A 13802-nucleotide genomic window follows, 5' to 3' on the forward strand; every position below is an offset into this window, starting at 1 on the left:
TACCATTTTATATAAACATTTCATTGCTTATTGTCTGCTTCTCCTGACTAGAAATATAAACTCCATGGTGGCAGAGATTCTGATTGCTCTCTGCTCTCTCCGCAGCTCCTGCTCTAGGCACCATGAGTGCATGATTAGAAAACATTTATGGAACAAATGCATAAATATATAGCAATCTTCATTAGTGAGAAATAGGACAGACTCTGGAGTCAGACTGTCTGGATTGAAAACCTGACGCCACCACTTACTAGTTGTGGGATATTTTATCTGTTTCATTTTTTGTAAAATATAAAATAATAATAGTATCTACCTTATAGGGTTGTTGGGAGGATTAAATGAGTTAATGTATATAAAGCCCTCAGAATAGAGCCTGGTAGATAATAAGTACTTGATGTAATTGAAATGTGTTAGCTACCGGTATGTATATTTGTTGTTCAGGGCACTCGACCAAGTGCTGTTGACATAATGGTGAACAAGCCATAACAGGGTTCAATGAGGGCATAAATAAGGGCATGGGCAACCCTCCCTGGGAAGGACAAAAGAGAGTCACAGAGTCACAGTGGGCCTTAAAATTTAAGGCCTTAAAACAATAGTTTTCCAGACAAATAAAGGGAATTCTGTTTAGTAAACTCAACTGAGCTCTCAACACTGCCTAAAAATCTATGGTTTTTTTTCCCAGTTCACTCTTCCATTCTGTGCAAAGACTATTTCAAACATCCTGCACTCTCTCATGTTCCATTTTCTTCTACTTTGCTCTATGATGATAACTTCACTTCCTATTAAAAAGAAAAACAAAATCAATCAGGGTTCTCCAGAGAAACAGAACCAATAGGATACAGGTCTATATCCATAAAGAGATTTATTTTAAGGAATTGGTTCACATGATTGTGGGGGCTGGCAAGTCCAAAATCTGAAGGATAGGGCTGCATGCTAGAAACTCAGGCAGGAGTTAATGCTGTAGTCTTGAGGCACAATTTCTTCTCAGGGAAATCTGTTTTTGCTCTTAAGGCCTTCAATTGTTTGGATGAAGCCCACCCACATTATCGAGGGTAATTTTCTTAAAGTGAATTAATTGTAGATGTTAACCACATCTATAAAAATACTTTCACAACAACATCTTGATTAGTGTTTAAGTAACTGGGTAAAACCATCATACATGCTATTTAAAAGGAACTCTCTCATTACTCCGAAACCATATAAAAAAATACTTAGATCTGCTTTTATCCATTCCTCCCTCCTTCCTGTTACCAATAAAAGGTATGCCCCCTCTCTCTAAAGTCGCGCTCTAGACCTTTGCTCTGGAACTATTCTCTCGCCTTCATTCACCCAACAAATATTTATTGAGCATCAACTATTTTGGACACTACTTTAGGTGTTTGGTTCCATCAGTGTACAAAACAACATTGGCAAAAACACCTGATTTATGGAGCTTATATTCTAGTGGGGGACACAAATAATAAAAATGAATAAACTATATAACATGTGATAGTGCTATGGAAAAAAAAAACAGAGCAGAGATTAAATGTAGATTCACTTCTGTCTCTTTTAATTAAAAACCTTTCTCTTGTTATGTAAATAGTAGATTGAGCAGGGAGGCTATTGAAAGATGTTCATTCAACAAATATTTATCGAACACATATTATGTGCCAGGCACTGTGATAAGGATACAATGGTGAGCAATACAAACAAGGACCCTGACCTCATGAGCAACTGTTAGAAGTGCTAATGCCAAAAACAAGAAGAATTATGGGAGCCAGAGTCTGCAAAGAATTGAGGAGAGTATTTGCACTAAGTACTCAAGAATGAGTAGTTCAGTAGGTAAAGTAGTGGGAAAGCATTGCAAGGCAAGAAGCAGCAAGTGCAAAGGCCTGGAGATGGGACAATGTATGACAGGTTGAAGGAATCCAAAGGCCAGTGGGGTCAGAACAGAGGCAGAGTGAGGTGTGGTTCAGTTCAATACAGTACTAATAGCCCAGTGTCTGAGTCACTAACAAGATAAAGCTGAGGTAGGCAGGAGCTGGATCATGCAGGGCCTGGTAGGGCTTGTGTAGAATGTCAAGCTTTTATCTTATGAGTGCGAAGCTATTGCAAAGTTTTAGGCATCGGTTTGTGTTTTCTGGCTTAAGAATGGAGAACAGATTGGAGGGGTGCAAAAATGGGTATAGGGAGAAGCAGCAATTGCAATAATCCTGGTGAAAGACTATGAAGATGGAGAGGAGACAAAATCTAAAGGGGTATTTAGAGATGTAAACTGTAAAGATTTCACAATTGAGTGACGGAAGGAGTGAGGTTTCCAGCTTCTGCAATTGGATGAGTACTAGGTGTAGGAGGAAAGTTTATGAGGAAACATGTTGAATTGGGTGTGTTTTTGAGATCCCTAAATGGAGATGTCAATCAAATAGCTTGGAGGAGAGATCTGGGAGTCATCCGTAACTAAAGCTCAGAGTGGTGAAGAAACAATACTAGAAAAAACAGACTGAGAAAGAGCAGAAACTAGAGAAACTTAGATTTAAAAGTTGGAGGTGGGGAGGCCTGCAGAGGAGGCTAAGCTACAGCCAGAGGTAGTAGTAAAAGTATGAGTGGAATCGCAGCCGCCAGTGGAAGACTATCGATGATGAGGAACTATTAGTAGTTAATAGTACGAGAGGCTACTGAGAAGGGAAGTAAGCCTGGACTTGATTCAGGGATATGAAGGCCATATCCTCAGTAAGCCAGGGTGACCTCAGTTAAGAACCATTTCAACAAAATAAAGCTTCCAGAAGTCAAAACAGGTCGGGTAGAAGAATGGGATGGAGAGGGCCAAAGTATCCAACTGTTTTGAGTTTAGCTGTAAAGTAGAAAAAAATTAGGATAGCTGGGGGCAGGGGTGAGGTACAGAGTGGTTTGTTCTATCAGGAGAGTCTTTTTTTTTTAAAAAAAGATTTTATTGGGGAAGGGGAACAGGACTTTGTTGGGGAACAGTGTTTACTTCCAGGATTTTTTTCCAAGTCAAGTTGTTGTCCTTTCAATCGTAGCTGTGGAGGGCACAGTTCAGCTCCAGGTCCAGTTGCCGTTGTTAGTTGCAGGGGGCGCAGCCCACCATCCCTTGCGGGAGTCCATCCGGCAACCTTGTGGTTGAGAGCCTGTGCTCCAACCGAGCCATCAGTGGCAGCTCAGCTCAAGGTGCTGTGTTCAATCTTAGTTGCAGGGGCGGAGCCCACTGTCCCTTGTGGGACTCAAGGAGTCAAACCGGCAACCTTGTGGTTGAGAGCCCACTGGCCCATGTGGGAATTGAACCAGCAGCCTTCGGTGTTAGGAGCACGGAGCTCCAACCGCCTGAGCCACCGGGCTGGCCCAGGAGAGTCTTTAGCAAGTTTAAACACTGACGAGAATTTAGTAAAGTGGGGAAAAATCAGAGATTCTAAAGGAAGGAAGAACTAAGATTCAGAGCAAAGGAATAGGCCTTAAGAGTAATAGGCCTTAAAAGTAATCACTACAGGAGAGGAAGAGAATGATGCAGATGTGGATGCGTGACCCAAGTTTGGTGGCCAGATGTTGTGAGAATTCCCAACTGACAACTTTTACTTTTGTCTATGAAGAAAGATATGATTATCTGCAAGAAGTGAAGAGAATGGTGTGTGTGTGTGGGGGGGGTAAGCTAATAAGAGACTTAAGAATATTGGTTTGAAATACTCATTTCAGCAAGCAGGGAGACGACTAGAAAAATCCAGTAGGATTATAGGGGCTGAGGCTCTACTTGAAGCTGGTAACCATGGATTCAGTGATATAAATCTGATCTGTAGTGATGTCCTTGGGCGGCTTTTAGTTCTCCAAATGCAAGTACAAAAGTTTCATTTTATCTAAGAGTCAAAAAAAGAGAGATGAGTTAAGCAAATGCAGCTTATTCCAAGAGGATCAGTAGAATTTAAGCCAAATAGGAATCTAAAGACAGGAAGGTGTTAATGGAGAGAAGGTAGAAGCAATGACCTAACTGCTCCAGTGAAATCAAAGACAGTAGAGGAATAGTTCCATAAATAAAGTGGGAAGAATATGGTAGATGAATAAGATGCAAGTAATAGTGTTTTGGAGATACAGCAGTGTGAGGCGAAGACAATGGCTAGGACACAACCATGGGAACGGGTGGCTAAGAGAATGAAAATCATTGGCGATTGGGTCAAAAGCTAAGAGACCAAAATACTGAATGGAGTGCCCATGTAAACATTAAGTATCGACGGGTAGATACGAAGACCAAGGGCTGGCTATTTAGTGGAAAGTAGAAGAGCAGTAGTTTCTAAGGACAAGTAGAGACGGTGGTACACTTGAATAGCCTCAAAGGAATCAGACTTTGCAAAGGAGTAGGCAATTATATTCTGAAGCCACCTGGCAGGAAAACCAACCCTAGAAAGGCAAAAAGCTGATTGGAGTTACTTTTCTCAATAGGTAAGTGTGCGTAAGATATGCTTCTAGTATCTTCTGGATTCTTGCTTCCTCATCTGTTAAGTGGGGATAATACCTTTTACTTGTAGTTTTTTCATAAAGATTAACTAAGATGAAGCATGACATATACCAACATCAGAACCTGTACAAAGTGGGGGCTCAATAGATATTATTTTGTGAGGTAAACTGGTATAGCAAAAAAAGTAAAAAACAAACAAACATGGATTTTAAAGGCAGATCGGTATTTTAATACAATGTCTGCTCATAGAGAATTTCAACTTCCCGATCTGTACAGGGAGAAAACGTGTGCTTTGAGGGTGACTGTAAGAAGTTATTTTTATTATTGTGGGTGCCAATTATCTATGAGCTTCCATTTCCTCTGTAAAAAATGAAAGGACATGGTCACCTGATGGGAGATAGCGGAGGGTGAGATGGGGGATTAAGGAGAGCAGTGAAGGTGTAAATAACTGCCTTGGTGATTAAGGAGAGCAAATAGACCGGAACCCACAAGGATTGCTTATTGGTAGTAAGAGCTTGGTTGAAGTTGGAGACCTTTAATATTTAGTCGCATTTATTATACAGCTGTGTTTTTCTCTAGCAATTTGAATGGAGGAACAGAAAAGATTAAACAGCTGGAACGATACAAAAAGGACACAAGGGCAGCAAGAAAATGGGGTGATGGAATGATAGGCCATTTATACTGCTGAATGCAGAAGTAAATTCCACAAGGGGGCAATAATGAGGAAAGAATGGATAGACTGGAATTAGATAGAAATCACAGAACAGGCACAGTGGGAACAACATGGGGTAGAGGGTAGAAGAGCTGGAATTAGAAGATTATAGATAAGCACTGAGACATTAAGGTAACATTAAAGAGCCTGAAGATTTAATTTTATCCCTTTTTTTCCCCATAATCACTACCATCTACTTCTCCCTTGGGTTTCTCTTCCTCAAGTCTGACAGTATTGCAGAATTCGGCCTAAGTTTTCCCCTTTCTTACTGCCCCTGAAGACAAGCACACAGACCTTCTTTGCTTAAAGGTTTTACTGCTCATTCAGGAAGACAGGAAATAGTGAGAAAGTAACAACTTGGGGAAATGGCTGAAGTTCCAGAACACCCCTGAATTCTTACAGGTTTCATCTCTGTCCTGGAGCTACTGATTTCCCAGTAGGTAGTGCCTAAAAACCCTGTGATTTCTTGATCTACTGTCCTTAGACATCTCCTCCTTTCCCTAAATCTGGCAGAATTCCTTCCTGTAAAACACAGTCCACAAGAAAATAGCTATAAATGAATGCACACCTGGCTCACAAGTGAGCCATTAAAGTCAGATTTATGTGAAGAAGAGCTAGACAGAGCTCCCATTTTCTCTGTCATCTGGGCAGGAACCAATTTCCCGTTGCTATTACCAACCTTAAAATTGTACCCACAGACCTTGCTTTAACCAGGTGCCTGGGAATGCTAAGGTTTGCGTCCATACAAAGAAGGCACTTTCTCTGCAGACAGGGCTAAAGCCAGCAGATATTCACTAACTGACAGAATAAAAGATGATGCTAATAAAGTAGGCAAAGCTTCCCTGCCCAAAATATAAACCAAACAGAATAAAAGCAGGTTTATTAACTCTTCCTGGAGCCACAGTACCCAGCTCTCAGGCAAGCCCTCACTTTCTATATACAGGCTGGACCCAGCCCAAGCAAGGTCCCTGGAAAGGGGTTCATCTCCTGATGGGGAGAAACACATGGGTGGGGATAAGCTTCAGGAGAACACAGTCTTTGTCTCGTTCACTGCTGTGTTGCATGGCCTCAAATAGTGCATGACACATAGTAGGCACTCAGTCCACTGGCTCCTTCAATTTGAGGGGCCATCCAGTGCCTCCCTTCCTGGGGTTGGGGATGGCTAGCTGCCTGATGGCGAGGTTCCAGGCTGTTCAGGAGCAACACCTGGCACAGCTGAGGCAGCCTCGTAGTCTGCGATGCGGCGCTGTACCAGGGCAGGCATGAGCTGCACATAAGCAGCCATGAGGCGATGGTTGGAATGGATCAGCTTCCCAGCACAGCTATGCAGACAGGCTTCCTGGAAGGAAGACAGGGTGGAAACAGGGGCCAAAGGTGTCCTGTCAGATCCGTTTCCTTCCTTCCCATCTCCAACCTAGGGGCGAGGGACATGGAAAGGCCCTGGCCAAAGGCAGTGGAGGAAGGAAGGAAGCAGATTACGGTTAACTCTGAGGATGAAGAGTAATCCCCTACTCGGTCCCCCACCTCCTCGGCATCCAGGGCTCGGTGGTGCAGGCTGGGTACGCAGCGCTGGAAGCAGAGTTCCGTCATCCGATTGTAGACCAACAGGAAGTCCCGCAACTAGGAGAGAAGGGGACCAAGAACTCAGCTATAAGGGGGCCCACACCTGAATTCAAGGCCGCGCCTTGAAGTTTACCAGGACCGCGCACCACAGCCCGATGTCCCTAGCCCTCGGATCCCTAGCTTTTTGGGGTTCCCGCCATGCAGACGGCGAGGACAGTTGAATGTAGGGCTTTGAAGCCACATGAGCTGCCACTCACGTTTCTCAGCTGCTGCTGCTGCTGCTGCTGCTGCTCCATCCCGCCACAAGCTCACGTCCTGCGTCACTTCCGTTACAGCTTCTCGGTAACGCCCCGGAAGTTATCTGTCGTCCATCCCCAGGGACTGAGGGGTTGACTCAAGGATCGTCCTGCCCCCGGCTGCTAACGTCACCTCCGCCCTTATAATCTGCGACGTGGCTGGCTTCTTCTGCCCGGGAGAGGACGTCACTTCCTCCGAGTCCCTGACCTGCTGCTAGGATCGCGACGGGAGCTGGAGCCCGAGGTCCCCCCGCGGCCCGGGCCTGGCGCCCTGAGGGGAAGAGCGGCCTGTCCTCAGGTGAGAGGGCCATACTTGGGCAAGGGGAAGTTGAATGCATGAACCTGTCTTGAGGGCAAGATACCTCTGAGCCTGGGAAAGGATGAGGACACACCTGATGCCCAGGTGTATTGGGGTGGGGGGTGGGGGAAACACACCTAGGGAAACATAACCGACTTTGGAAGCCATCACCTATGTCCTGGGGAAAAGAGGCTTTCCCAGAGGCTGGGAACATAAACCAACTGAATCAACTAAGGCCTGGTGGGAAGAGCCCGAGGAAGAGAAGGTGCATGGTATGGAGAAGGGGGGAACGGTCTGAAGGAAAGGGGAAGAAACACTAAAGGGGTGTTGAAAGGCTAAGCGATGGAGAACATACTGAGCCTTGGAAAGGGGTTCATCTCCTGATGGGGAGAAACACCTGGGTGGGGGTGAGCTTCAGGAGAACACAGTCTTTGTCTGGTTCACTGCTGTGTTGCACGGCCTCAAATAGTGCATGACACATAGTAGGCACTCATTAAATGTCTGTTGAATGATCGAATGCATGAATAATCATCGGAGTCCTGGTGAAGTTGGAGAGTCATGAGAAGACACCTGAGCATGTGTAAAAATATGCACCTTGGAGGGAAGAGGTACATATACTCGCACTATCTGAGGGAAGGAGTGGTAGCCACACTCCAGAACACTCTACCCCTGGGACAACCTCTAAAACCTCAGAAACGGTAGGGGAGACATTTCTCTTCTGTGGTCCTGGCCAATTTCCAGAACTATCTGTGTTGGGCTTTGCAGGGCGCTGGGGTGGAGACATTGACTCCAGTCCCTTCCCTAGCCATGACGGACGGGATCCTAGGGAAGGCAGCTACAATGGAGATCCCCATCCATGGGAACGGCGAAGCTGGGCAGCTTCCTGAGGATGATGGGCTGGAACAGGTGCATCTGTTTGATTCTTCTCCTTATTGTTCAATTTAGGAATCCCAACTCATAAACCCTGGCCTATTCCAGTAGCCTTTCCTAACTTATCTAACTCCCTTCTTTTTACAAATTTTTGTTCTGATTCTGTGCAGACTTCCTTTGTGTGCTCTCTCTGTGATGCTTCAATCCAAGTTTGTTCTCACCCCCAAAATGCTTCAGCTGTCCCTATGTTCCTGAAGCCCCCCCCTCTTCTCTGGCCTATAGGACCTCCAGCAGGTGATGGTGTCAGGACCCAACCTCAATGAAACTAGCATTGTGTCTGGTGGCTATGGGGGCTCTGGTGATGGACTCATCCCCACAGGTATGAATGATCAGAACAGGACAGGAAGCTTGAGTGGAGAAGGGGAGAGGAATGGTTCTGGGGAGCATAGGATATGTGTAAGAAAGCTTGAGTTACCTCTGGAGATCTTGGAAACCTCTGCTAGTGTGAATCCTGTGGACTGTCTCAGCCCAAGACCAGTTCCCAGGGTTGTTCAACTGCCTCTACTTGCCATTTCCCTTGAGATGTGCCATTTCTCTGCTGCTACCACCTAAGTCAAGTTAAGAACTCTGTGCTCTGGAGCTTGGGCTGATTTGGAGATTTATGAGGCTTTTCAGAGTTTTACTTTAGACTCTAAAGTTTAGAGGGACAAGCAGCCCTGAATCTCACACGGACTAGGGTTCCACATGGGAATGTCAACTAGGTTGCCTGTTATCAGGACCCACCATCCTTGACCTCCCGCCCCACACTCATCTTATTTTCTTGTTTCCTCTGCCCCTGTACACCAGCAGCTCCCTCTTCCCTCCCCCTCCAACCCCACCACCACCTCAGAAGGAGGCCAGATGTTTTTGGGATTTGGGTCTCAGGGCACAAGGTATGAGCTGCTCCTAGTAAGTAGGAGAATCTGTCTCCAGCTTCTGCTCCCTCAGGGAAGTCATGTTCAGGTGCTGGGAAGGAAGTATGGGTGGAGCCCCAGAGGCGTCTGGTTGTATCTGAGAGAGGCTAGAGTCAGAGAACTTGGTCCTTTAGGGTCTGGCCGCCATCCATCTCACAGTGCCACTCCTGCTGGCTCCGGAGATGAGGTGGCTCGGGGCATCGCTGGAGAGAAGTTTGACATCGTCAAGAAATGGGGCATCAACACATACAAGGTGGGCTTCAAGCAGCTCTCCCTTCCCCCAAACTCCCTCTGGGTACCTTTTGGCCTTCTCCCAGATCCTAATAGTCCATCTATATTCCAGCCTGGGTATGCTGGGGTAGATACCTGTTCGGGGAGCAGGGTGCTAGGGTCTCTGACCTATTCCCCCACTTCCCAATCAGTGCACAAAGCAGCTGTTATCAGAGCGATTTGGCCGAGGCTCCCGGACTGTGGACCTGGAGCTAGAGCTGCAGATTGAGTTGCTGCGTGAGACGAAGCGCAAGTATGAGAGTGTCCTGCAGCTGGGCCGGGCACTGACAGCCCACCTCTACAGCCTGCTGCAGACCCAGCATGCACTAGGTGACGCCTTTGCTGACCTCAGCCAGAAGTCCCCAGAGCTTCAGGTGCCTCAGCCAGGCCAAAGAAAGTTGGGGGGGACTGGGCCCAGGCCCTCCCAGGCAGTCACCCCTCAGCCTCCCTCCCTCCATCCCTCCTGCAGCCCAGAGGGAGAATCCCTCCAGGGTGAGCCCAGCCCTGTCCCCAGCAGCACTCACCTGTGGAGGCAGCCTAAGGGTTTGTACGGAGGTCCAAAGTCGGAGGGGCAGGGGGCGGGGGCACACTAGGTGCCTCACAAGTAACCCTTCTCTGCATTGGCGAGAATGCCTTTGGTGCTCAGCCTAATCAGAGCTTCTCCCTTGCCTGCTGCACTGGCTTTCCTTGTTCTAGTCCTGTGAACTTATCTGAGAACCTCACCCCCACATTCCCACCCCAGGCATCCCCAGGGTGGCCCCACTAACTTTCTGGCTAAGAAAGCCTTGCTGGAGGCAGTCCTTGGTTGTTTCAGTTTTGATGACTGCTTCCTTCCTGGGGAAAAGGGGACTAAAGGGCCCTACAGCTCCAGTCAGGTAGGGACTATTTCTCAAGGCCTGTCCCTCCTTTCTACCCTCAGGAGGAATTTGGCTACAATGCAGAGACACAGAAGCTGCTGTGCAAGAATGGAGAAACACTGCTAGGGGCTGTGAACTTCTTTGTCTCTAGCATCAACACATTGGTCACCAAAACCATGGAAGACACACTCATGACTGTCAAACAGTATGAGGCTGCCAGGTGTGGGCACTGGCAGGGCCTAGGGTTTTGGGAGTTGGCTGGCTTGGGTGGAAGTTGTGATTAGGGGCATAAGAATTCAGGAAGGAAAGAAGAGAGTGTGTGGAGGACATGGGGGTGGAGATGAGCCTATATAACCCCCTCCCCAGGCTGGAATATGATGCCTACCGAACAGACTTAGAGGAGCTGAGCCTAGGCCCCCGGGATGCAGGGACGCGTGGTCGACTCGAGAGTGCCCAGGCCACTTTCCAGGCCCATCGGGACAAATACGAGAAGCTGCGAGGAGATGTGGCCATCAAGCTCAAGTTCCTGGAAGAAAACAAGGTGCCAGCCCCACCCCTTTGACCTCAGCCCATCTTTCCATCTGTAATACTGACCCTCCCCCAACCTTCCCCATCATTGGCTGGGGAAACGCAGCCTGGCTAAGGAGTGCGATCTTCCCCTAGCCCCCTCAACTCCTGGACTTTTCCAGGTCTCCCTCCCTCTGACTCCTGGCCCTTTTCTGTTGAAGAATTTGGCTGCTGCTCCCAGGATCATAACAGAAAAATCACCCCCTGAGCTGGGGTACCAGAACCCGAGGCCTTGCCAATCATGTTAGGTTTCTCCCATCAGATTGACCCTCTCCTTTGACTCCCTTGGTGGTGTTCGGCCCCCACAAGAAAAGCACCATCAGAGCAGAGTCCATGTGCCTCTGGTCTGGGCTCAGGCTCAACCCCTCAAGAAGGGCATCTGAGTCCAGGCTCAGCTGACCCTCTGGACCCCCAGATCAAGGTGATGCACAAGCAGCTGCTGCTCTTCCACAATGCTGTGTCCGCCTACTTTGCTGGGAACCAGAAACAATTGGAGCAGACCCTGCAGCAGTTCAACATCAAGCTGCGGCCTCCAGGAGCTGAGAAGCCCTCCTGGCTAGAGGAGCAGTGAGCCGCTCCCAGCCCACCCTGGCTATCAAGAAAGACATTGGGAAGGGCAGTCCCAGGTTGGGGGTGAATGGACATGGGACATCCCTGGCCACCTGCCCTCTGGCTGGGGCTCCCTTTCCCTGCCTGGGGCCTGATACCTGTTTTGCCCACACTGCTGTGGGTAGGGAGGGGCCTGCAGGCCCAGCAGCTGCTGCCCTGTCCCTTATCTTCCTGGCCACTGGGCTTCATTCCCAGATCTTTTCCTTCTACTCCACAGCCAAAGGCTATGACAAAACCACTCCCTGGCCAGTGGCATCACTCCTCAGGCCTATCCCCAGCTCCTGGGGTGTGCCCCCTGACCAATGGCAGAGCCTCACAAGGCCCTGTCAGCCAATGGCAGCTCTTCTCGGGCTCCCCTGGGCCTATGATGTTGCCTCCAATACCCTTTGTCCCTCTATGTGTGCCCATTGCAGAGAAGGGGACTGGGACCAAAGGGGTGGGAATAATGGGGAGCCCCATTTCTGGCCCTGCGTCTGAATGGGCCTCCCCTCACCTACCCACCCAGTTTAATTGTGCTTAGAGCCCTGGAAGATTGGGACCTAGCACTAGGAATAAACCTTTCATAAAAGCAGGCCCAGTGAGGTCAATTTGTGGGGGACTCTAGGAGGGTGGGCTGCGTGGAGAAAATGCTCAGTCTAATCCTACCCCCAAATCCTATCAAGTCAGAAGAGCTGGGGCCAGACAACTGAAGTCGCAGGTTTCAGGAACAGTCTGAGGACCCACTCCTTCCCCAGCCCCAGCTGGAGCCAAAGCTTCATTTGTCCTTTAGGCCAACACCTAGATAGCTATGTGTCTTAAGAACACAGGGTCCAGAGTGGGTTGGGCCCACCTATCTTCATCATGCATTTATTCACACAGCAAATATATACTGAGTGCTTTTACTTGCCAGCCACTGCAGTAGACCCTGGGGAAACATCGGTGAATAAAACGGTCCCTACCCACAGTGTTTGTGGCCTAGTGAGGGAGGGCTAGAGAGAAGTAACCAGGCAACTACAATAGTGTTAAGTACCAGGGTACAGAAATACAGGGAGCTATGGGAGCACAGAGGAAGGGCATCCGGCCTATACAGGTGGAGATGGGCATGTCAACTTGAAAGCTAAGACCTAAAGGGTGAGTGAGTAGATGACAGACAGACAGTAGGGGGAAGAACAGCCTAGGCAGACAGGCCATATGTGAAGGCCCTAAATAGGAATCTGCAGGAATTGAGTTTGAATGGACTGAAGGGTGAAGGGGGAGTGGCCAGAGGAAGGCTACAGAGGTAAGGTAGTGAGAGAGCACGCTAGGCCTTTTCCGGCTGATTAAGGACTTCTGCCATTTGGAGAAAGGGAGCTATGAAGCCTTTTCAGCAAGAAGTATGATGGCATAGGAAAGTGTAGGGTTGAGGAAAGTAGTCATGTGAGCCTTAAAATAGTGTAATACAGACCCCAGTTTCCTCATGTTGGGTAATCTAGTGGCTCTGGCCCAAACTCCAAAGCAAGCGTGAACGCTGTCTGAGGCCCGGTGCTGGATGTCAGAACTCAGGTGGATGAGAAGTAGAGGCCGTTCCTAGGGCCCTGCTGCACCGAGGGGTTGAGCCCAAAGGTGAACCTTGTCTGAGGCAAGAAAGTGCTTCCCAGCAGCACTTTCATTTAGTCAGTCAGGGCCCAGGTGCCATCACCTCTGTGCTCCTTAGCCAAGGAGAGTTCCAGCATGTCAACACTCTCCCCTACCCGTGTACAGGGCTGGAGGAAGGGGACAACACAGTCAGCAGATTCTCCTAGCACTGAGATCCATGCAGCCTGATTTTGCCCTTTGTCACAGATACTGCAGCTCCTAGGCAGGCTTCCTGGGCTTTGGTCAGCCTGCAGTCATCTAACTTGAGCTTGATTATTAGGTGGGTGGTCCACATACAAGCCCCCACTTTATGAGCCATTGTGGAGTTTTCAACATGAAAGGTACTGAATCTCCAAGTGACTGGACTCAGGACCTAAAAGAGCTAGAACCCTGGTTACACCACTTCCCAGCTGAGTGAGTCTGGGAAGCCAGGGCCCTCCATTTCTTCCGTTGTACAATACGACTAATAAAAGAAGCTACCTATTGCGATTATGAGTATTAAAGGAGATAATATATGTAAAGTAATTCGTTATGTGTCTGGCACAATATAAGCACTCAGTCTCTGTTAACTGTTATTATAATTTTTATTATTTTCCACTGGGGGTGCTTTTCTACAATGCCATGATTCTGAGAATTGCTCTAGTCTTTGGAGTGTAGAAGGGAGTCGCTGAATGGTCTGAACCATAATTTCCTCGCAAGGGGGCTCCTGAGAGTAGAGCCAGGAACCTAGAGCCGAACCAAGTTGCCCCACCTTTCTACCCTTTCAGCCCCTTCCAGAG

General features: G+C 48.2%; 2 protein-coding genes across 6 annotated transcripts; one reads left to right on the top strand and one right to left on the bottom strand.

Moving 5' to 3' along the window:
- Window positions 1–6012: 6012 nt before the first annotated feature.
- On the bottom strand, window positions 6013–7053 carry TIMM10B (translocase of inner mitochondrial membrane 10B). Its single transcript, XM_033121850.1, has 3 exons — window positions 6968–7053; window positions 6672–6767; window positions 6013–6486 (listed from the first exon to the last, which is right to left on the bottom strand). The coding sequence occupies exons 1-3, from the start codon at window positions 7004–7006 to the stop codon at window positions 6310–6312; spliced, it is 312 nt and encodes a 103-aa protein (XP_032977741.1). The 5' UTR covers window positions 7007–7053; the 3' UTR covers window positions 6013–6309.
- Window positions 7054–7166: 113 nt separating this feature from the next.
- On the top strand, window positions 7167–12001 carry ARFIP2 (ADP ribosylation factor interacting protein 2). 5 transcript variants are annotated; one of them, XM_033121134.1, is made up of 8 exons: window positions 7167–7304; window positions 8070–8210; window positions 8457–8553; window positions 9262–9380; window positions 9550–9771; window positions 10317–10474; window positions 10621–10795; window positions 11237–12001. In XM_033121134.1, exons 2-8 carry the CDS (start codon window positions 8112–8114, stop codon window positions 11390–11392), a joined length of 1026 nt encoding a protein of 341 aa, XP_032977025.1. In that variant the 5' UTR covers window positions 7167–7304; window positions 8070–8111; the 3' UTR covers window positions 11393–12001. The 5 variants fall into 5 exon arrangements, with proteins under 5 accessions (XP_032977025.1, XP_032977028.1, XP_032977026.1 ...); XM_033121137.1 differs by lacking the exon at window positions 11237–12001 and adding an exon at window positions 11084–11226; XM_033121135.1 differs by lacking the exon at window positions 11237–12001 and adding an exon at window positions 10944–11080.
- Window positions 12002–13802: the final 1801 nt, after the last annotated feature.

This window comes from Rhinolophus ferrumequinum, chromosome 11 (assembly GCF_004115265.2).
Source record: "Rhinolophus ferrumequinum isolate MPI-CBG mRhiFer1 chromosome 11, mRhiFer1_v1.p, whole genome shotgun sequence".
Classification (NCBI taxonomy): Eukaryota; Metazoa; Chordata; class Mammalia; order Chiroptera; family Rhinolophidae; genus Rhinolophus; species Rhinolophus ferrumequinum.